At 41.6% G+C, this 23,235-nt stretch overlaps 1 protein-coding gene across 1 annotated transcript in view; it reads right to left on the reverse strand.

The window, feature by feature from the left end:
* PARD3 (par-3 family cell polarity regulator) overlaps positions 1-23,235 on the reverse strand; it is a 699,053-nt gene that overhangs the window by 507,013 nt on the left and 168,805 nt on the right. Inside the window, 1 exon segment of the mRNA XM_044295563.1 lies at positions 18,596-18,776. Within this exon segment, the coding sequence (XP_044151498.1) occupies positions 18,596-18,776 (181 nt within the window).

Genomic DNA, 23,235 nt, shown 5'->3' on the forward strand with positions numbered 1-23,235 from the left:
GGTTTCAAATTCTCGGAGGCACTAATGCTCTGTAAATATTGATTTGACTCTGAATGTAAGATAGATTTTGAATAAACCCCATAGCAATGTTAATTAGGATTAGTGAAAGTTGTGTTTTTGTTTATTCAGTCAAAACTTCCCCATCATCGAAGGCCGTCTCCTTAAAATTCATAGAAATTGGACTGACGGCTGTACCTGTCTTGCCAGCTCTCTCGAGTTCAGCGTGATGCCATTCATTATTGAGACTTCTCAAAAATCCTAAAGTAGAAAAAAATAAATAAAAAATGGTCCAGCGAGCGACTTCTAATCTGGTGATATATATTGCAGAATGCACTGAAAGAATATGGATCAAATGGGAATGTAGGGCTGGTCTGGCATAAAGGTATTATAGGCAAGGCAATGCTCCCTGGGAAAAAGGATATGCAGATGAGCTCTCTGTCAAGATAAAGAATGTGTCTCTGCTGTGCCACCTAGTGGACGTAACTACCCTATTGTCAATGTGTGACCATTGCCATCTTATTAACTATATTAAAGAAACCAGGAGCCTTTTACAAAAGGAAAAGGGACCCATCTTGTAGCTGTTTTGGGGTTTTACCCTCAAAAGTCAGTTAAGAGCCGGGCACTTGGTTGATTAAGTAAAAGGCTTTTGATAAAGGTCTCTGGTTGTACATCTTAACAAAATCCAATAAGTGATTGGTAGCGAGTCAAGTCTTAAAGGGGATATCCAACCCCTATAATTCGCAGGCTCCTCATACTGGTCATACTAACCCTGCTCCCCAGCACCTGCGTCACTTCTGATGGCTGCATGGCGCCGCTGCATCTCCCCACCGCGTGGAACATCCGTGACGACGAGCCTCCCTGTGTAGTACTGTGCAGTCTATGGAAGATGTCCATATACTACAAGCTGACGTGAACACTCAGTGATTGGGCATCAACATGGAAATGAGGTTCAATGTGGACAAATGTAAAGTTATGCATCTTGGTAGAATAATCTCTGTGCTTCATATGTCCTAGGTGATGTGGCACTGTGAGAGTCACTTAGAGAAAAATGTGGGTTTCCTTGTAGATCATAGATTGAATAACAGCATACCATGTCAATCAGCTGCTTCTAAGGCCACCAGGATATAGTCATGCATTAAACTAGGCATGGACTCGCGGGGCAGGGATGTAATATTACCACTTCACAAAGCGCTGGTGCGGCCTCATCTGGAATATGCAGTTCAGTGCTGGGCACCAGAACATAGAAAGGACGCACTGCAGCTGGAAAAAGTACAGAGGAGAGCGACTAAAATGATAAGGGGCATGGAGGGTCTAAGTTATGAAGAAAGATTAAAAGAATTTAATTTATTTAGTCTTAAGAAGAGTCGTCCAAGGGGGGACATGATTAACCTATACAAATATATAAATGGGCCATACAAAAAATACCATGAAAAACTGTTCCAAGTAAAATGCCCCCAAAAGACAAGGGGGCACTGCCTCCGACTGGAGAAAAAAAATGTTCAGTCTCCAGAAGCATCAAAGCTTCTTTACTGTAAGAACTGTGAATCTGTGGAATAGACTTCCTCAGGACGTGGTCACAGCAGGAACAGCGGACAGTTTTAAAAAGGGTTTAGATGAATTCTTAAAAGTAAATGACATTAATAATTATGAAAACATGTAGAAATCTGAGTCTCACTTCCTTTTGGGATTCGCGTCTCCACCTATCCCTTGATGAACTTGACGGACTTATGCCTTTTTTCGACCATATTAACTATGTAACTATGGGTCCCAGGGAGCGGGTTAAGTATGACGAGTATGAGGGGCCCAGGCATTTTGATGGGCATTATAGGGGTTGGAGAACGTCTTTAAATACAGTCAATAGCACATTTCAGCCAAAATTGTTAAATAATGCCTAAAAATGGGACATCTTTACTGAATAAAAAATATATAAAGATCACTCGGGGATAACCCTTTGTATGATTCATGTTGTGAGGGGGACAATGGGACGAACATCAAAATGGCCAAATGTCATATAAACCTCATGCACACAGCTGTGTCAGTATTTTTCAGCAAACAAAAAAAAAAAAACGAATCTGCAAAATACGCATACCTTCCATGTGCATTTTAAATTTCTCGCTCCCATAGGTCTCTATTCTCATCTGCAATACGGACAGGAATAGGACACGTCCTATAATTTACAGTACGGCCACATAGATCTGCAAAATAGATGGAAGTGTGCGCGGCCATCTATAAATGAATGGGTCAGCGTGCTAACCACAAAAAAATGTGGCTAGAACACTGATAAAAATAGCGACAGAGAAGACGCAAACTAACTAAGACGACCCAAATATAAACTCTGAAGACAAAAACATTTCTGGCTGGATGTCTTATACACACCTATGGCTTCCTAAAGAGTGGCTGTGATTTACTTTTTGTGACATTGGGTTCTCTTTAAATAAACTGGAGTGCATCCGTACCGTAGAGACCGCCAGGCACGGGCCACAGTTTATCGGAAGTGCATCTGGACATACAGATCTGGTCCAACTACACAGGAGTGTGCCTGGCTACAACACAAAGCCATCAAAGAAGGAACATAAGCCAGGAACATGTAGGAAAACCTCAAGCAAATGTTTCTTCTGTTCCATTGGATAAATTAAGACGCTGTGTGCTGTACACGCATTCAACAAAAAATGCTCCATGATAAAACCTACATACCGTGTATAGCCTATATCTAAACTTTCAAAAATTTACAGCCTCGCTTAGCAATGTTTTTATACAAACGTGTTTTTGCACTCTTACATTTAAAAAAAAAAAAAACACCCAGATTGCACCTGGTGGACTCCACAGCCTGAAATAAAATAATTTCACATTGCCCATAATCGCCTACATCGAATTAAGTTAGAGGGGGAAAAAATAACCATTTTGGAGAAACTAAATTTAGAGAGAGGCACAGCAGGCGGGCTGCCCTTAGAATGAGGAATCGTTAGTGACATGCAAATGTCTATAATAACACGCCATTCCTCATGCTCATTCACTGTATAAAAAAAAATAAAAAATCTTCATTAAACATGGAGTTACTACCATAGAATCACACAAAAAAAAGCTCCTGAGCAATTGTGTAAAATCAAGTGGAACAGATCGGACTCCATATTTGGGAAATTTATTCTAAGATGGCAATTAAGTTAAAAGAGATTAATGATTGTGATCACCAACTTCACAGTTAACCGATCATCTCATACATGAATATAAATAAAAAATGTGATTTAAAAAAATATAAAGGACAAAAAATTCCAGCAATGATTTAATGATTTAACATCAAGGCACTTACTAATATACTTAGATTTTTTCATGTGCGTGCATTCGCTGATCTGATCAATCATGTGGTGCTGGATGAGAGGTCACTTCTGCCAATGCAGTGATGCGTCGTCACAGCCGCGTGTAACAGGCGGCTGCCTTCCCCTCCTGTTTGCGTAGACGTCCTCAAATACATAAGGGGTTGGCAGCTGGGTGGACGCCACCTTCTTACAACAGCCATAGTGGTCAAACATATGTCATGAAGGATCTAGTTAGTGCTCCTCCTCAGAAGACTTTGAATTGGTTGAACATACACTGCAGGGATGGCCAACCTGAAGCTCTCCAGCTGTTGCAAAACTACGACTCCCAGCATGCCAAGACTGTCTACTGCTATCAGCCTAAAGCAGGACATGGTGGGAGTTGTAGTTTTACAACAGCTGGAGAGCCACAGGTTGGCCATACCTGATCTACTATAATGCCTATTATGCAGAAATGTATCTCTAAAAAAAAAACAAAAAAAAACAAAAAAAAACAAAAAAAAACAAACTTGCCAGTAACCTATTGAAAACGAGTCCTGATGAGTCAAGATCCGACTTTCCAATTAGCTTGGGATTTCACAAGGGAATATAACCAGGCCAAATATCCATCAATAGACAGCTGTTTCGGGACGCCAGCCCATCATCAGTATGGAGTAAGATTCTGGCTAGCTCAATACTTCTCCATAAGTAAGTCTCCATACAGGACTGTTCGCTTTAAGCAGATTCAGCCCCCTGCCTAAGTCGCTTGGGTTAGAAATCGGACCTAGGAAAAAGTAGATAAAGGCAATGGGTGGACAGGGAAAGAAGGGCAGAGGGCAAGGAATGGGATGTCAGGGTTTATTATTTCTTTTAGTAGGTGATGAAACCCCATACATTATTGGGGCGGCCAAACCAATAATTGGCGGGTTGAGCCAACAAAAGACTGAGGCCTCGTGCACACGACCGTTGTTTCATTCCGTGTCCGTTGTTCCGTTTTTCGTGATTTTCTGCGGACCCATTGACTTTCAATGGGTCCGTTGAAAACTCTGCTAATGCACCATTTGTCATCCGCGTCCGTGGTTCCAGTCCGTCAAAAAAATATAACCTGTCCTATTTTTTTCACGGAAAACTGTTTGTGGGCCCATTCAAGTCAATGGGACCGTGAAAAAAAACGCGGAGGCACACAAGATTGTCGTCCACGTCCATTTTTTCCTATCATTTGCATGGCAAACTTGACTTTTTTTTACTTTCCTTCATGTCTGGTGATCCTCCAAAAATAAAGGAAGACACACGGAAAGGGATCACGGAACAACGGAACCCCAGTTTGCGAAACGGAACACAACAACGGTCGTGTGCATGAGGCCTAATGTGTACGACCAGCTTAAGACCTGCTTCAGATCAGGAGGATAACCAGCAGGTCTGCCATGACACTGGGGCCCAGTAAGACAAGTTACTGATTGGGATTTGGATTATTTTTTTAACCCCTTTAATGTTTATCCCCAGAGAAAAATTTCCAAAACTTAAAGGGCTCTGTTAGGTTTTCAAATAGGGCAGAATAGGAGACCTGCCAGATTTAGGTGGTGACCACATAAGGGTACTTTCACACTAGCGTTTTTCTTTTCCGGCATAGAGTTCCGTCCTAGGGGCTCACTACCGGAAAAGAACTGATATCACACATGGAGTACTGTGTACAGTTCTGGACTCCTGTGAATAAAGGCAGACATAGCAGAGCTGGAGAGGGTCCAAAGAAGGGCAACTAAAGTAATAACTGGAATGGGGCAACTACAGTACCCTGAAAGATTATCAAAATTAGGGTTATTCACTTTAGAAAAAAGTCGACTGAGGGGAGATCTAATTACTATGTATAAATATATCAGGGGTCAGTACAGAGATCTCTCCCATCAGCTATTTATCCCCAGGACTGTGACTGTGACGAGGGGACATCCTCTGCGTCTGGAGGAAAGAAGGTTTGTACACAAACATAGAAGAGGATTCTTTACGGAATTGGCCGCCGGATTCAAACAACGCTAGTGTGATAGTACCCCAACACAGATATGTTTATTATCCATTTGTAGTACCGTCAGGCTGTTCCGGCAGAGAACAGTCTGCCGGAGCTCTCTGGATCAGCCTGCCGGAACTATGAATCTGAGGTGTGAAAGAAGACTTAGGGGATTTTAAAAACTTCTGATACCCTACTTAAAGCGGCCTCAGGAGTCATGAAGTTGACAATGCAACCAGACCACCAATGCTGCATTACTTATGCTGCCCAATGCTGATTTAGGCGGGAGGGTCACTTCATAAATGTCTACACATATAACATACAACATTTTGACATTATTTTCTTCTCTGCACATGGTACATTAGGACTTTCTCCGCGAAATTTTTTATTTTTTACAAGAGCTCCATTATATTCTTGCAATTTCATACACGTTCCATTACGTGATACTAGGTCATTATCTCCACTAGGCTCCCTAACCATTGAAAAGAAAAAAATATTTAAAGTGATCAAAGGAAAAGCTCACATTTTCAAACATCCTACCTTCAAAATTCATAAAATCAATGAATTCAACAAGAATTAAATGTAATTACAGACTACTCAGAGAAAATGATACAAGGACATATCCTTCGAGCACAAACTGAATCCTCCTTTTGTCCTACTTTTAATATAAGATGCCTTGTGAAAAGCGCTCGACTTACCAGTCGTAACAGGCCTATAATAATGTGGACTTGTCATTACTTTCTTATTCACAGTCCAGAATCGAGACTCCAAAAAAATAATATATTCTATTAAGATAACATTATAAGCTTCACTCCAAGGTCAGAAAACATTGGACTTCCAACATTACATGAGTCTCTTCACTTTCTTCCATGTACATGTCTCAGGCTACTTTCACACTAGCGTTGTTTTAATCCGGCGTTCAATTCCGACACTGGAACTGCCCGCCGGATCCGGAAAAACGTGTGAAAACGGATTACATTTGAATCCTGATCAGGCTTTCGATCACAATGGAAAAATGCATTGGAAAAAACGGATCCGCCATTTATGGACTTTAACTTTTTTTTCACATTTTTCGGGTTTAACATGCAAAAGCCGGATCCGTTTTGACTGAACACACGGGGCCGGATCCGGCGTTAATGCAAGTCAATGGGAAAAAAGCCTGATCAGGCGTTCAGTCAAAGTGTTCAGGCTTTTTGGCCGGAGGTAAAAATACTGCATGCTACGTTTTTCTGAAAAGCCTGATCAGTCAAAAAGACTGAACTGAAGACGTCCTGATGCATCCTGAAGGACTGACTCTCCATTCAGAATGCATTAGGATAAAACTGATCAGTTATTTTCCGGATTTGAGCCCCTAGGACGGAACTCAGCGCCGGAAAAGAAAAACGCTAGTGTGAAAGTACCCTTAGAAGATAATTTCTTCATTCATGTCTGGTCTGCAGACCATGTTCCCATAGACAATACATTCACAGGTTAACAAAGAAATCTGTTCCCTGTAGTCAAAAAGTCACGTAATCACCAAATGGACTAGAAGATGGGTAGCAATGTCAGATCGAAGACACAGCACTGCTTACTATAAAACCGGATGCCAGAGTTCAATAGATATTTATTCGTAAGGTCTAGGTGCCACGCAAAAGAGTCAACACTCAATATCACTGAACATTAACGGTACAAGAACATTTTGTGCAAGGAAACGTGTGCACCAAGTCCAATTCTAGCTGGAAAAGTGCTGAAGACTTGCCAAATGCTTTTTCCTCCATTCACTGCACAAATTGCTGTCATTAGCCACTTGGCACTGAAAGACTTGGCCCAAGTCCCACAGGACACCACTTTTGGGGCTCCTTTAGGAGTGTATAATGGTGACAATCGGTACCCAATGTCTCATAGGTACTTTGTTGCTAGTGTCTCATTGGTTATTAAAGAAGTTTTGACCCGTGTCAACAAAACAGATAGAAATGGAGAGAAATAACATGTTGCAGACATATAATAATCAAAATACCCTGCGTGAAAATTTAAAGTGGTTATCTGGGAAAAAAATAAGTCTGAAATTTTGTTAAAAAAATAAAATAAATTAGAATTTAAAACAAGTGGCATACGCTACATATAATGTTGCATCATTACTGCCATCCCCGGGCTGTCTGGTCCCGCTCATTGTTCTCTACTGACCAAGGCAGCCAAACATGAACAAAATGAAAGAACTACAGAATTACAGTACAGGCCTCACATCCCTCTATGGAAGCTCTACTAAGGCGTAGTACCAAAAAGTACAATAAGGGCAGGTTCAGACAGAGAATTTTGGGCATGGATTCGGTGCCGAAAACTGGACCGAAACAGCGTTGAAACCAGCTCCCAATGTTGTTAATTGGAGGCTGCGCCGCAGTTCATGCAAGAGAGAGGTTTTGCTGAAAGGTTTTCAAGGCAACGGCAAGAATGTGCAGGTCCATTGTTGGTGCAGTTACAATGTGGACCCCTCGCGAAGCCGCAGTGGGAGCCTGATCACACTAGGACTCCATTCAATGGAGCTAAATCTAGAGTAGGTTGCCACTAAAACCCATGCCAGAACCCACATAAAAAAGTGGTTTTCTGTAGTGGGATACTCTGAGGTTTGTCGCAGACAAAATCCTCTGTGTAAATCTACCATAATACTGCTGCGTGCATGAGCCCTTATGTCTAAACTATAATTACAATTAAGGCTCAACCATAATTATATAATAGAGACAAAGTGAAGGAAATGCAAATTAGATTGTTGCTTACTTTCCATAATCTGCACTAGAAAGAACAGATGGAATCTGATTTCTCCATTGTTTCATGCACCAGTAAGGGCATCTTCTAAACTTCACTGAGTATGGCATGATGGAGATAAACCAAGCAATTCAGAAACCACATTCATACAGTCTTACCAATACTGTCATAGGATCCATGGATTTATAAAAAAAAAATGGTGCAAATTGTAACTCATTTACCATAATTGTATGTGTGGAATGCTACATTTTCAACAACTCGCTAGAAGATAAGCAAATGTGCTCTTGGCAAGCTTTGCCTCTGATGCCACCAGATGTAAGGTAGCTATCCGCAATTGCGGTCCCCAATCCATGGAACGGCCGCACAACGGCCATGTGCATGAGGCCTAATACACATGGTGTATGATAAGTGCTCTCTCTGACACAATTCAAGTCAAAATTTCATGCAAATAATTTAGGCAGCTGGAACCAAAGGTGTACAATGATCAACACAAAAAGCATAGCAAAGACGGAATAAAGGAGAGAAAACAAAACAAAAAAGGCCTGCAACGTGACATGTTCATCAGGCAGCCGTACTCCTCCCCATGAACAGACTTGACATTTAGAAAAAATATATAAAAAATCATCCGTAGTCAGTTTTTTCATCTTCATTCCCGCGTCTCCTTTATAAGAATGATAAGATTTTTGCGATGAAAGGTTATCTTTGTGACAGAGAGAACCTCTTTTCATAGACAAATATGCGGCGGTATTGTTCCTCATCAGATTTGGACAAGGTTATCTATGTGTAAGGGCCACAATGCAATTGAAGTCTCATTTCCTGGAAAATAATTTCCAGCCGAACATTTATTCCCGGCTTTGAAAATAACACATGTAATTATATGTGGTTTGCCAACGCCAACGGAACGGAGGGACATCCATAATAAAGCAGCCAACCTGTAAGTGCCACTCGCTGCTGCCTGTTCTGTACAATAATCACACACGCAGCAGCGCGTCAGTCGCATGGTTTACTTTCTGAATTATTTCGACCTAATAAAAGCAACCGGGTCATGACGGCAAAGAAAAAAAAAGAGAAAGATGAATAATGAAGGAGAAACGGGCGCCAAGCTAAACGTGTAAAGAGGGACAGGCAAGAATTGGAGTCATTGATCACTTTCTGACACTTCTCTTTCGGCAGTAAGTGGAGCTAATGTGCAGAGGCGCCAAAGATATGCGCGGAAAGTTGAAGTGAAACTTTGAAGTTAATTACAACGCCGGTTACCAGCCACTACTTCAAAGTGATAAGTGCTTCAATGAAGACACCGATAAGAGGCAAGTGAAAACTTCATCACAGAACATTAGTGGTTTCTTAAAGTTGCGGTAATATGGTTGGAGGGATGAGAAATCCTGGGTATATATATGGCAGGTGTGTGGTGTCAGAAAAATTTGCTCCTTCAGCTTCTACGTTTTTTTTTGTTTTTTTTTTCCAGGAGTGAAATATTGATAACCTATCGTCAGAATAGGTCACCGATTCCTGATCAGTGGGGGTCCAACTCCCAACACACTTGCCATCAGCTTCTTAGACCAGGGCCGCATGGTGCATCTATGAGGTGAGACGAGAATGGCTCCCGCCCCCGCCGCTAAGTCTCATAGACTGCAGGCCACTACGGTTGGCACTTTAATACAAGCTGGAGTACTACAGTGGGCATGATAATAAAGGTCACAGCACTTCAGGGGGTGCATTATAATACGGGAGGTATTATAATATGGAGGGAGCATTATGATACAGGGGGCATTGTACATACAGACACTACGGGGGGGCATTGTACATACTGGCACTACAGGGGGTCATAACTACAGGGGTAACTGCAGGGGAGCTTTATATATATTATTTTTTATATACTGTAGAGGGGCATTATAACTACTAACTATAGGGGGCCTTATTACTACTGGGGCTCTATGGGGTGCCTTTAGGAGAGACCTTGTTACTGCTTTTCAGCAATTTTATAAATATCAGTTTCTAAGAAAGCTGACCGCCAACCAATATACTGGAGCTGCAATCACAGCCAATGTTTGTAACCGAATTTACCTGAATGTCACATCAGTCTAATCCCAAAGAGATCTGAGAACAGGGGAAAGCTGGGTAACAACGCAGGAGAGTAATCAAAACTTTACACTGGAGCTGTCATTTTTTGCAAAGCTTTTCTTCAAAGCTATAATTCCATGGATGGCTGCAGGTAAAGGCTCCACTATTCCTATGCAGGAGCTCTAATATCCCCCAATGAATATGGTTCTAGGTGTCACCCAGATAAAACTAAACTAAACTAAATAAATAAAAACTCTAAAAAGAGAAATACATGCTATTACACCTTCACCAAGGAGGTTTACTACTTTCATGACATAACTTCTTTTCATTTGGGCACATTACGAGTTCCATCCTGGAAGGACCTATTAGCAAATCATGAATGTGAAGCCAAGCGATGAAGCGCAAAGCTATTCTGGAGCCAGAAAAAGCGACTAAACCCCTTCTGGAGATCTCAGCAGTTAACAAGATTTTTATCAACTGGTTGTGGCGGACACCAGTGAGCGCTGCTCGGAGCCAAGATTTCCTCTGCCAAAGCTCAACATAATACAGAGAGGCTACTTGGAGGAGGACACACCAGGCAAGATAAGGCTGTAATGCAGATGGATTATAATATAATCTGGCGGAAAATATATAATATTAATATATATATATATATATATATATATATATATATATATATATATATATATATATATATATATATATATATATATATATATATAGACACACACATACACACACACACCATGGCAAATGTATGCATTAAAGGGTCTTCCCAACGAAAAATACTCTACAGACGGAGCTGCACATAGGCTATGTGACCAATGAACATGAAGTCACTGGCCTAGGAAGAGGCCACAGCCACGCCTGTTCAAACAGCTAATCGGGAGGGGGTTCGGGGGTAGCCAGACCCCACAATCAGATACTGATGACCTATAGGTCATCAATATCCAACTCCCCCCAAAAAAACTTCAAATATAAAAAAAAAAAAAAATGATGAAATCTGTGCTTCAAAATTACAGAGGCAGATTGAGAGCTACAGGCAAATCAACGCCTATGGAGATATCTACAAGCATTCTGTTAAAAGTATGCACACCTATGTGAATATACTCTACAGTGAAAACCAAAGCAGTTCGGTTACTTTTTACAATCAACGTCTTTCCTTCGAAGGTTACATGCAATGTATTAAAAGGCTTTTCTTTGTTTTCGGCCAGGCTTTATGACTCCTTACTGACGCCTACTCCCCTATACAGCAAAGTAAGGAGAATATCATCGGCTATACGTGCTAAATAAATCCCATTACCGTGAACAATCGAAACATTCCCTATATTCTAGGAACCCATTTCAAAGATAAAATAAGGCATTCAGCTCAACCCTGTCGTACGTGTTAAGAGTGGCGGCAAAATTTGTATTTGCATTACGCCCTGTGTATCCGGGGGAACGCTTTCGTCTGCGTTTCATCACATTTCTCTTTGTAAATGTAAGCAATGTGTTTCCAAACAGATTTTATCCCCAAAGACTCAATCTGAATAAATAGCGTGCAATATGAAAAGGGAAGCAGCGAGCTGCCGGTACATGGCCGTGTTGCAGAACCGTCTCCGTTACCCTTTTTTCTTTTTTTAAAGGCCGCAGATTTGCTACAGAGACGAACGCTCGCATTAGCAAACCGCGGACTGCCCTGCGCCTGACATCCCGTTTGATCTGCCAAATTGCTCATTAGGATTGCCAATTCTCACCTGCGCCTCGTACTCCGATTTCAGCAGGGAATAAACATCAGCTAGCTTTAACAATCATCAGCTGTGAACTGCCCCCTACACCCGGGAAAAGCAGAAACACACATCAGCATCCAGTTATAAGGCAGAGGCACCGCAGGGACCACGGGCAGGAGAAATACTTGCAAATGTATATACCGAGACGGTAATTAGCATGGGACTAGTAAGTATTAGGTCACAGCTCCATGGAGATGACACTTTGCTATCGCGCTTCATCTCAATTAGGCCAGGTTACCTCCACATTCAGGTTTTTGGATGCAGTTTTTGAAGAGTAGAAATGACTCTGCCTTGGTAGGTCGTGTGCCCGCGGAGGAGGCAGGTAATTTACGACTAGGCACAGGTCTCATTATACATTACCTGCCTCCTTGGGCAGTCCGTGTGTTCGAATAAAACCTGTGGCAGCTCGGAGCTGCCGTCCATTTCAGCCATTATATACGCCAGTTTTAATGATAAATTAGCCGGGCCCTTTTCATAGGTTTGATGAGGAAATCCTGAGGATTTGTGACTTTTTCACACTAAAATGAGGCATAAGGGGAATGATACATTTTCCCTCAGTCTTTCTTGTATATGTGTCCTCAGATTATGACCCAATCCTGGCTAGAATTTCAAGAACTGAATAAATTTTTTTTTAAAAACAAACATGGAAACCCAGCAATAGGGGGCTGTACTTCAAGAAAAAACACCCCTGCTCCCCACCACTCCAGAGTATTCAGTCCGTGAAACAAGCTTTATTTCCCAGGCTGAACACTGCTCCTGTACCACGAACTCAAGGCATTGTAACTATTTATAATGCCGTGTGTTCCTGCCCAGTACTGAACCGTACACAAAATTCTATCAGTACAATTCTTTAGACCTGAGGTCGAGCAGGAACACACAGAATTATAAATCATTATGCTGTGAGTTTGTGTCACAGTGTTCAGTGAAGGACTTAATACGCCCTGATCAGACTTAGTTGCTTGATGTGGAGCCAATCACTGCCCTCAGTGGTGACTTGTCCACAAGTAGCATGTGACCCAAAAGTGACCCACATCACCAGTGATTGGCCGCACTGGTGAATTTCACCGCCTCCAGAAGTTTACACACTGGAGACCTGAAGGAGCCAGACCATCGGCACTGGAACAAAGTGGCGGGGAGCAGGTCAGTGAGTTTTATTTTTCTCACGTACATGGCTGTTTTAAGTCGAATTGAAAACTGGGATTAAAGCTGGACAACCCCTTTAGTATCGGGGCAAAGAAATCAAACTCTGTTTCAGGTTACCATGGAATAGAAACATTTCAGTAAAATTTTTAGCTAGAATGTGGATTTTCCCCCCCGGCCCTTGGAGTTCACACTTAATTGACCAAAACTCAAGTGCCTCAAGTGGCAGGAAAGTTGGCCATACATTTGAGAGAACTGTAGGCCCAACAATTAGTTGGCCAACAGCTGTTGCTCTCAATTATTTTTATACATATGCACGCTCGGTTGTGCACTGAACTGTAGTGAGTGGAAAGCTGCTGCCACTTACCTCCCCAAAAACAAAAGGATCAGGCAGTGGTAAATCCAATGTGCCCGATTCTCATCTCCCTCAACCTCCATCCCATTGGAGGTAGTACACATGAGATAGTTGGCCCACATAGATTGAATGTGCACGGCCAGCTTAAAGAGATTATCTGACTTGCGCTGCGCTCCCATGCGGTGGTCATGCCAGCGAACACGTGCCATTAATAAGTGCGTGATCCTAGCCTGGAGTTAGAACCCACAGCGCAAAATTCAATCTCAGTTCTGAAGTATTTTCAGATTTTAAAAAACTCAATCAGTCCCCTAGAGCTGAATGGAGCAATAGTATGCATGATTTACTGCCACTCTATACATACAAAGGAAACATTATCATCATCATCAGGGGTTCAAGCTGTCAGAACCCACCGGCTAAAAACACTAAATCCTATCCCATGCAGTAATTTAAAAACTTGGGACAACCCCATTAGTAAGGTGGAAACTAAACAGCAAACATGGAACATAAAGATGCAACATTTTACTTTTGGTCACAAGAGAGTCAAGGAAAGTTTAGCAAAGAGTCATTTCATGTTAAGCAGTATCTGGTCCAGGACCTGGGCAGTGACCTGAGCAACTGCACAAGACGCATCAACCACTGAAGAAGGTCCCAAGGCCTGGGATCCCTACAATATTCATACGGATTGTATGAATACGGATTAGTATCCTCTAGACCAGGGATGACTAACCTGCGGCTCTCCAGCTGTTGTAAAACTACAATTCCCACCATGTCCTGCTGAAGGTTGATGGCTGTAAGCAGTCTGGGCATGCTGGGAGTTGCAACAGCTGGAGAGCTGCAGGTTGGCTATCCCTGCTCTAGACATTACATATATACATTTATTTGATTATGTTATGTAGGGAGTCATCGTTATTGTGCGGTATCTACTCAAGTATTTCCATGTATTGTCAATCATTTTTACAGTGTATGGCAGTAGTGATCCTATATAATGTCTCATGCACATGGGCGTAGCCATTTTTTCCGATCCGCAAAACACAGATACTGGTCGTATGCATTCAGCGGAACAGAACGTACTGCCTTTTATAGAACAGTCCTATCCTTGTCCGGATATGTATAGGACATTTTTTTTTTTTTTTATGTTTTTGCAGGTGCTGCAGACATATGGATGCGGACAGAACATGATGTGCTGTTCGCATCTTTTGCGGCCCGGTTAAAGTAAATGCGTCCGGATCCGAGACGCAAAAATGCGAATCAGATGCGGACAAAAACAAGGTTGTCTGCATGAGCCTTAAAGGGGTTGTCTCACTTCAGCAAGTGGCATTTATCACGTAGACAAAGTTAATACAAGGCACTTACTAATGTATTGTTATTATCCATATTACCTCCTTTGTTGGCTGGATTCATTTTTCCATCACATTATACACTGCTTGTTTCCATGGTTATGACCACCCTGCAATCCATCAGTGGTGGTAGTGCTTGCACACTAAAGGAAAACGTGCCGAGCTCTCTGGTGGGAGCTTACATAGACTGGTGCATTTTTCTATACTGTGCAAACACAGCCACCGCTGATGGATTTAACCAGGGAAACGAGCAGCGTATAATGTAATAGAAAAAATAAATCCAGTCAGCAAAGAAGACAATATGGACAATTACAATACATTAGTAAGTGCCTTGTATTAAGTTTCTCTATATAATAAATGCAATTTACTGAAGTGACAACCCCTTTAACCCTGTTATTTAGGTACCTGTATACAAGTATTATTTATGTCGCTCTGTGTGGTATGACTATTGGTACACTGTATGACAGTACATCGTATAGAGAGGGAACCAGAAGACAGAATTAACTTGGCTGTGCAGCCCGGGGAAAGCCTACACTTTGTGCTGGAATACCCCTTTAACATTTAGTCATTCAGCTGGTGCGATTACTCCATAAAAGTCATGTCCACCTTATGTTCATATTCAATGCCCAATCTCCAAAGCTGATCTGGATCAATATCATTAGTGCAATGTGCGGCCAGCTGGATGCGCAGACGTAAAAATGTTCCCAGCGCCCAATTACCAGATACAGCAGGGACCCAAACAGAAGCCTTTCAAATGCCATCATACAAGTCTTAAGCACAATGAGCACTGCTGTATACACTACATAATAAGGTCTGCCTAGATTAATAGCACGGCCCATTGACGCAATTCATACGCTGCCTGCATCTTCTTTACCCTGTTCTATTAAAATAAATTACGCCGGGTACGTAAACGTCTTCATAATGCAGTATTGGGAGGCTTTTGTGTCATGCTAAATTAGTCAGAGGTCCTTAAAGGAAAGAGCAAGGACAGAATATTAGAAATGAAATTAGAATGCGAGACCAAAAAAGATGCAATTTATTTCACTTGGTAAGAGAGAAACTACATTTTCCTTGGGTTGCACTTCTTCAGTCGCTGTGACCTACGCTCTGAGCTCGGAGCACCACGCACTCCGTTCACTTCAGCCTGCTCATATAAACCCTCAATCATCTCCTAGTCCATTAACTATTAAATGAACGTACATTTACCGAGCCTTGCATAGTTTATTATTTCAAGTAGACAACCTAGAAGCAAAAAGTGACATTATGGGAAAAAACTGTTAACGAGAATCTCCTAGGATTTATAGGGTGACATTTGGCTACTGAGTCCTGCTAACTTTATCATAAGCTACCACCAGAAAATTTGAATGGAGTTTTAATCTTTAAAGGGAACCTGTCAGCAGACTCGCACGGCCTCAACTCCAGTCAGCAGCAAATCCGTCTCCCTGATAACAATGTTTTACGCTGCAGCAGTTCAGAGAAAACGGTTTTAAAGCCCAGCTTGGGGAGAAGTGTCTCCTGGTGGCTCCCCCTCCATTCATCTTGCTTGAAAGCTCTCTCTCTCTGAACATAAATATATAAAGAAGTCCGGTCAATCAAGCCAGAAAGAAGCTGGAAAGGAACCTCTCAAAACGGTGGGTTCACACACTGCATATACACCGTGAATTTAAAGTACCGGATTTTTATGTGTTGTACAGTACCAGCAAAGTGGATGAGATTTTAAGAAATCTCATCCACACGGTGCATACAAAAAATCTGCTAAATGTCCATTCATGCTGCAGATCTCCACTGTGGATTTCATCCTTTGCAATGGCAAAGGTTTGCCATACACAGCTGGTGTCCTTAGAGAGAGCCAGTGCCTGCCTCCCTCCCAAGACATCTCACTCCAGCCGGCATCCTACTCTGTAATGATGAGGGGCAAGCCCCCCAAAACAACTGTCTACAGATGGATATTTGTCTTGGCTATTTTTCATGGTCATGTCCCGAGGCTTGTTAAAAAGTTGGACTTTGACTCAAAGGAAGCCACGTCCAAAAGATGCCAGTAGCTGAGATGGTTGTCAGTTCCCTAGGAGATACCTCTTTACGTATTATTTTCCCATGGAGTATTGCCAGCAAGTCCTTTAAGAAGGGAATCTCTTTCTTGTCCCTATAAACTTGGCTGACACATTGCATGTGCAATTGGTAGCTGAAGGCATTCTGTGTTGGTCCCATGTTCACATTGCTGAGAAAAATAAAATTTTAATATATGCAAATGAGACTCTAGGAGCAACGGGGGTGTTGTCGTTACACCTAGAGGCTCTGCTCTCTCTGCAGCAGCAGTGCCCTCTGCACTTTGATTAACAGTGCCAGGCCGGGGAAATGTTTTCACGCCTGGCCCTGACATCTCCTAAAGTCAAAGTGCAGAGGGCACTTGAGTTGAAAAAGAGAGCAGAGCCTCAAGGTGCAACATCAACGCCCAGTTTCTCCTAGAGTCTCAACTTTTCTCAGCAATGAGGGCTATGAACATAGGACCAACACAGATGCCTTCAGCTGGCAAGTGCACATGTAAACAGGTCAGCCAGTATCATACAGGGTGGATACAAATCAATGATGTAAAAAATAAATAAAAAAAATCTGATTTTTTTTTTATTTTAAAATCAGTTTTTTTTATATAAAATGCTTTTTGAGGAAAATATATTACCATCTAAATGTTATTCCATCATGAAATAAAGATTAGTTGTTTAATTATGTAGAATAAGGCTGTATATGTTTAATTTTTTGGGTAAATAAATTCCACTAATCCATTCACAATGTCATGCTCTTCCAGAGGGTTTTGTAAGATTATTGGGCAGTTTCTCTGCCTACAAGATATTATCACAGATGCTTAGTTTATTTAACTAAAGACATAGCGTTACTTACATGCCCCCGGTATTGCTTAATCATGAATTAATTTTTCTTTCTGTGCCCCCGTTTGTCCGCACTGCCCCCTGGAATATTTCCCGCCTTTTATGCTAATGAGCCATTCGGCTCAACTGGCAGGCGTGTCAATCTTCTCCCTGGCACGGAGCGCATCCAATCAGCGCGCTCCGCTCTTAGCCAGGGAGAAGACGTTCCAGTTCTCGTGAGATTCTCCGGCTCCGGATAGATGAAATCGCTCCAGTTCTCGAGAATCTCGTGAGAACTGGAACGTCTTCTCCCTGGCTAAGAGCGGAGCGCGCTGATTGGATGCGCTCCGTGCCAGGGAGAAGAATGATGGCACGACTGGGAGAACTTTTAACGCCAGCCCAGTTAAGCCAAGCTCATTAGCATACAAGGCGGGAAATATTCGGGAGGCAGCGCGGACAAACGGGGGCACAGAAAGAAAAATGAATTAATGATGAAGCAATACCGGGGGCATTTAAGTAACTATGTCTTTAGTTTAATTTTTTATTTTTTTTGTGAAAGGTCCTCTTTAACCCTAACTTCTACAAACCTGTGAATACAGAATCAACTAGTCAAACTAATATGAAAAGTTGTTATTCTAAAAATCTTCATCTACTTGCATATTATAAGTTATACCAGCAAGAATTAGTCTTTATGTAGAAAACTATGGATTTAAATCAAGCCTTACTGACTAGTGATTTAAATAGTTATTTAAATCAGTTTGATTTAAATCAAATCCATCCCTGGTGTCATAGGTACAAATCTGCTGACAGATGCCCTGTAAGGGTTTTACCCTACCAAGACAAACCATTCTGAAGAGCAAGCCACGAATCGTATTCCTCTAAGAGGGCATTTGGACCAAGATCCAACCAGGGTTCTTTAACCTTCGGCAAATTCATCAAGAACATGTGTTATCTTAGAGAAGAAAGTTCCAGACATATTAAATTTATCGTGGTACGGTCAAAACCAACTTCTCATTTCCAGTGAAATCAGTAAATTCTACCTACTTGCTCGCAGAACTGAAGGGGTGACCTCAATTTCACTTGTTGCTTGGTAAGGCTGAAAAGCTGACATACTGTTCGTTCCAAGTTCACTGCCAAAGATTTCTGGGCTTTGAGTGCCAGTAGAACTTGCGCTTGTGCCATCTCCCCCATGATGTGGATCTTGTTCTTCATATATAGCGACAAGCTGTAGATGGAAGAAAAGAAAAACTTGTCAATGAAAGCATGGCACGATCAAAAGTACCAGCAAACCCTAACACAGAAGGCAATAGAGGTTGGCACCAAGTCAGCCAACCTGCTATTGTAAAGCTATAGGTTATATCCTATACTACATATACATTACACATTTCTCACTGTATACTGTAAAAAAAACTCCATTCCAATAACTGGAATAATACAATTGCCAGAAATCTGCTTTGAAGGCAAATATCATAAATGTGGTTGAATTTTAAGGATTTTTTTTCAATTATTTTTCCATAATCCTCTTAGCTTAAGAACCAATTGCATCCAGAAATCCATATGTTGTTAGTTTATCACTGACTTGCCTAACATTGTAATCAAGTATTGTGGGAAAAGAATAGAAAGTAGTCACAGATATTGCTGAATATGAATACAATTTTATTTGTAAAGGGTAAATCAAGTTATAATGGGCATCTGTGATGTCATCGATAGATGAGAGACGATACATGGATGGCGAAATAAGATCTTGGACCGACATGGATCTCTAAAGCGCCCTGTATAATAAAGAGCGGAGTGCTGCATACTAATTCCAGCGCGTGCCGAGTGGTACACGGATACCAGGCGAGTGAATGCCGCCATTTAATTTACATTTTACTCCTTCACTTGTCCACAAAATAAGGGGAGGCCACGGAACTGACTTACAGATATGTGGTCCGCATCTTTTGCGGTGCCCTTGAGATGAATGGGTATCTGATCTGCAAGAACGGCATCTGATCTGCAAAAACGCGGATTGGATGAGAACCAAAACTACGGCCGTGTGCACGAGTCCTTAGGGAACCTTCACAATATTAGGTTTCTGAATGCAGTTTTAGAAGTCAATCTCAGAAGTGGATCGTAAAGAGACCGATACAACTACTTATATTTTATTTTACTCCTGGCTTCTGCTGCCAAAACTGCATCCGAAAACCGGACCATTTAGGGCCCTATAATTGGTCCTTTTTGAATTGGTCCATCTGACATCTCCAAAATCAAACATGTACTTCTTGTAAGAATCTGGTCCACTAATCCGGAAAATGCTAATCAGCGTGAAGGTGCACAGTGGGCAGGGCCATGCCATTCGGTTCACCATGGGTTTGTTGCCTCCCACTCTGCTTTGATTGGCAAGGCCAGGCTTCCCCTGGCTCTGAAATCACTAACATGCGGCAATTGCTCAAACTTCAGCGAATATGCTGAACAGTAGATGGCTGTGGGATTTCAGAGCCAAAAGGGAAGATCCAGAGAGAGCCTAGACCTGGCAATCAATGCAGACTGGGAGGCGCTGGGAAATGTGCACCCAACGACATAACGGCCCAGGGTGCACCAAAATCCTCACTGGTATTAAGATTAAAAAAGAAAAAGCATTTCCCAAGATTTTCAAGGATTTCAAGTAAGGAATGGTTATGATTAAAACAGATTTTGCAGATGACAGGCTCCTTTGATCACCTTTAAATTACCGAAAATCAGATGCCATGTTCTGAGCAAAGGGCCTTTTAAATCAATAGCATTTTTACATTGATCAATGCAAGTCCACAAATCTTCATTAAAGCAGATGAACCCATAACATATATACTGTACACATGTAATACGCATTCAATATACAGACGCCAACTAAGATAATGCAATTACGTTAAAGGCATTTACCCATCGAGTAACTCTGTCCATAAACACGACAATATAAAAATCCTAGCAATAATCACGTTACCTTCCATCAAATGCTACCATTGATTACTCCTCCACCAATCATCTGGAGAGATAATGGACTTTTACAAGTATCACTGCAGTCTGCTTCACCGAAATAATTGCCATGTCACAAATACTACATCTGAGCAGGAGACTAAGCAGCTGGACAGCAAAACTAGTCAAAATTGCTCTAATGTCATCATTTTTTCTTGTAAGAACAAAATTATGGAAAGACAGAGACCAGGCCAGAAAAAAAGACTGAGAAATTTGTCATGTACGTTTAGTTCGACAGCATTCCAGGACACGCCAAAAATTGTCAACTAGACTGCTAGAAAATAGAAATGAAAAGGACAACTAGATGACCAGACCAAAAAATATATATAATTAATATAAATATATTAATATATTATTTGTTGGGGAAAAAAGTTGCATGGCAGTCCTCGGAAGTCTGCTGCTTACAGCCACTGGTCCCGTATACAAGCAATTATGGTGTTTACAGGCACGATTTTAGGGATTGCTGGTCCACAAGATGCTAAAACTTGACCATTTCAACTCTACCAACATCTTCTGACATGTCAGACAATTTTTGACAGATATTGGTTGTTTCCGTCAAAGATCATAACAAGGGAGACTACATTTTTCACATTAAGCATCTAAGCTTTAAGGGCTATAGGCAACCTCAGGCTCACACATATTGAATCCTATATAGCTCGTTTGCCTCTTACAAACACAAGATCATTTAAATGGGTTGAAAACAATACATTTCCATATGGCCAACTTGGGTTTATGGACTTGATAAAAAAAAAAGGTTGATCATTCTTTAGAATAACCACCATGTAAAATATGACCACTACAATAGAAGTTTCTAACCAGACACGGACACCCACCATGGTTCCACGTTAATCTTTTCCATTACTGGAATATTACTTGTTGTACCCAATAAAAAGTCCAGTGAATGGTTGAACAAGTAACACAGCTAAAAGTAGATCATTGACAGCAACTGAGGTCATGTTCACATTGCAAAATGTGCAGAAAAAACGTCGGCATACCAGAAGGTAATCTGACTCTGAGAACAGGTTGAATCTGCGACTTCTTCCCCTTCCATGCCACATACGCCAGTAATTATATAAAAAAAAAAAAAAAGGGGGTTAGGCCATTTTTATTTATCATTTTCCTCACCAGTTTCTGGAGCTGGCGTAGACTTAAGGCTATTAGGCGCAGGGAAGTGCCCAAGTTATGTAGAGGCCGGCGGCTAAAACACTGGTGTTAATAAATGGCCCCATAGGTCTTTCCATAGAGCTTATACCTGCACATGAGGGGGTAAAGCGGCACTGAAAAAAAAGCACTTCTTGTTAAACAACCAAATAGAAGATAGCAACTCCCCTCTCTACATATGATCCAATTCTCCTTAACTGATCCTTCAAACTCAATTTACAGCTAAAAACTGCCTTGAGAAATGAGAGGGATCAGGGTTACATGCTGCCCCCATAAGTCTATGGTTAAGGAAGGGGGGGGGAGCTGCTGGAGGAAGACAGAAGCAACAACACAGTGCTTCTTCTAGTAAGTTTCTATTCCTCACCGCAGTGCTTGATTCACATCTACACTGCTCATTACAATACTGTATAGTGTCCTCCATACTGCTGCTGATTGTGGTGTAGATAGTGGATAAGGACCTCATCTTCAAATCTATACAGTGTATGGGAGATAGCATAGCGGCTAATCTATGTCCACTAGGATCAGGTACAACTGAAAATTAAAGATTAAACCTGCTGAGGGATATCAGGTGGCAATGCAAGATACAAGTCATACGGTGGGCAGACAGTGTTATTCCTCATGTATGCATATGACCTTTTATTCTGAAACAACCAGTATGCTTTAAGGGTGCCTTCACAAGCTGAGAATACCACCCTATTCAAATAAATAGAACAGACTTTCAGTTGCAGAAAATTCTGCAACAAATCTGCAGCATGTGAAGGCGCCCTAACACTGGATGGAGTTGGCTTCTTTGAAACACTAGAATGGTCCAAAAGGTAAAACAAGAAGCTTTTAGTCAAGTTCTTCTGTCTGCATCTGAGGAGAAGAACGGCAAACATTTTGAATTGTGCAATTAATTGGTAGCGACTGAGTGTGAAATGATGCTTGACAACCACAGGAGGCAGCGAGCACTGGGAGTCAGAGGTACCAAGCGTTAGGCTTCATCCTCAGCTCCTTTAATGGGACCAGCACAGAACGATGACTGGGGCAATAGAAACAGACACACTTCTCAAACTATAACCACATGCTTCTTCATCTGATCCAGCAGAGATGAATCGCCAATATGACATGTTTTATGTATGACAGCCAAAAGAACAAGGTGATAAGAAGATAGAACAAAGAAATCAAAGAAAACAGTGAGGGATGTGACATCTTAGAGCAATTGTCAATATACAGAGCAGATCCAAAAAAAAGACAAAGAAAAGGACATGGGCTACATTGTAGCCAATACTGTTTATATGGCTTCTCCAAGTCCTAACAAAGCAGATATTGTATACACCTGTATACAGAAGGGGACAACATGCGTAGGTGTTAACACAAAAGGAAAGGCGCCAGCGCCATGTAGTTCCAGATGATGTTGCACAGAGGCGAGATTAATGCACAGTGTGCAATGATGGGCACTACAGAGCCAGGCGCACATCAAACACCAGCTGAAATGGTGGCAGCACAATGTTTTCCTCAGTGTGATTTCCTTCTTTTCACATTTTCTTCAG

Source organism: Bufo gargarizans, chromosome 5 (assembly GCF_014858855.1).
Source record: "Bufo gargarizans isolate SCDJY-AF-19 chromosome 5, ASM1485885v1, whole genome shotgun sequence".
Lineage (NCBI taxonomy): Eukaryota > Metazoa > Chordata > Amphibia > Anura > Bufonidae > Bufo > Bufo gargarizans.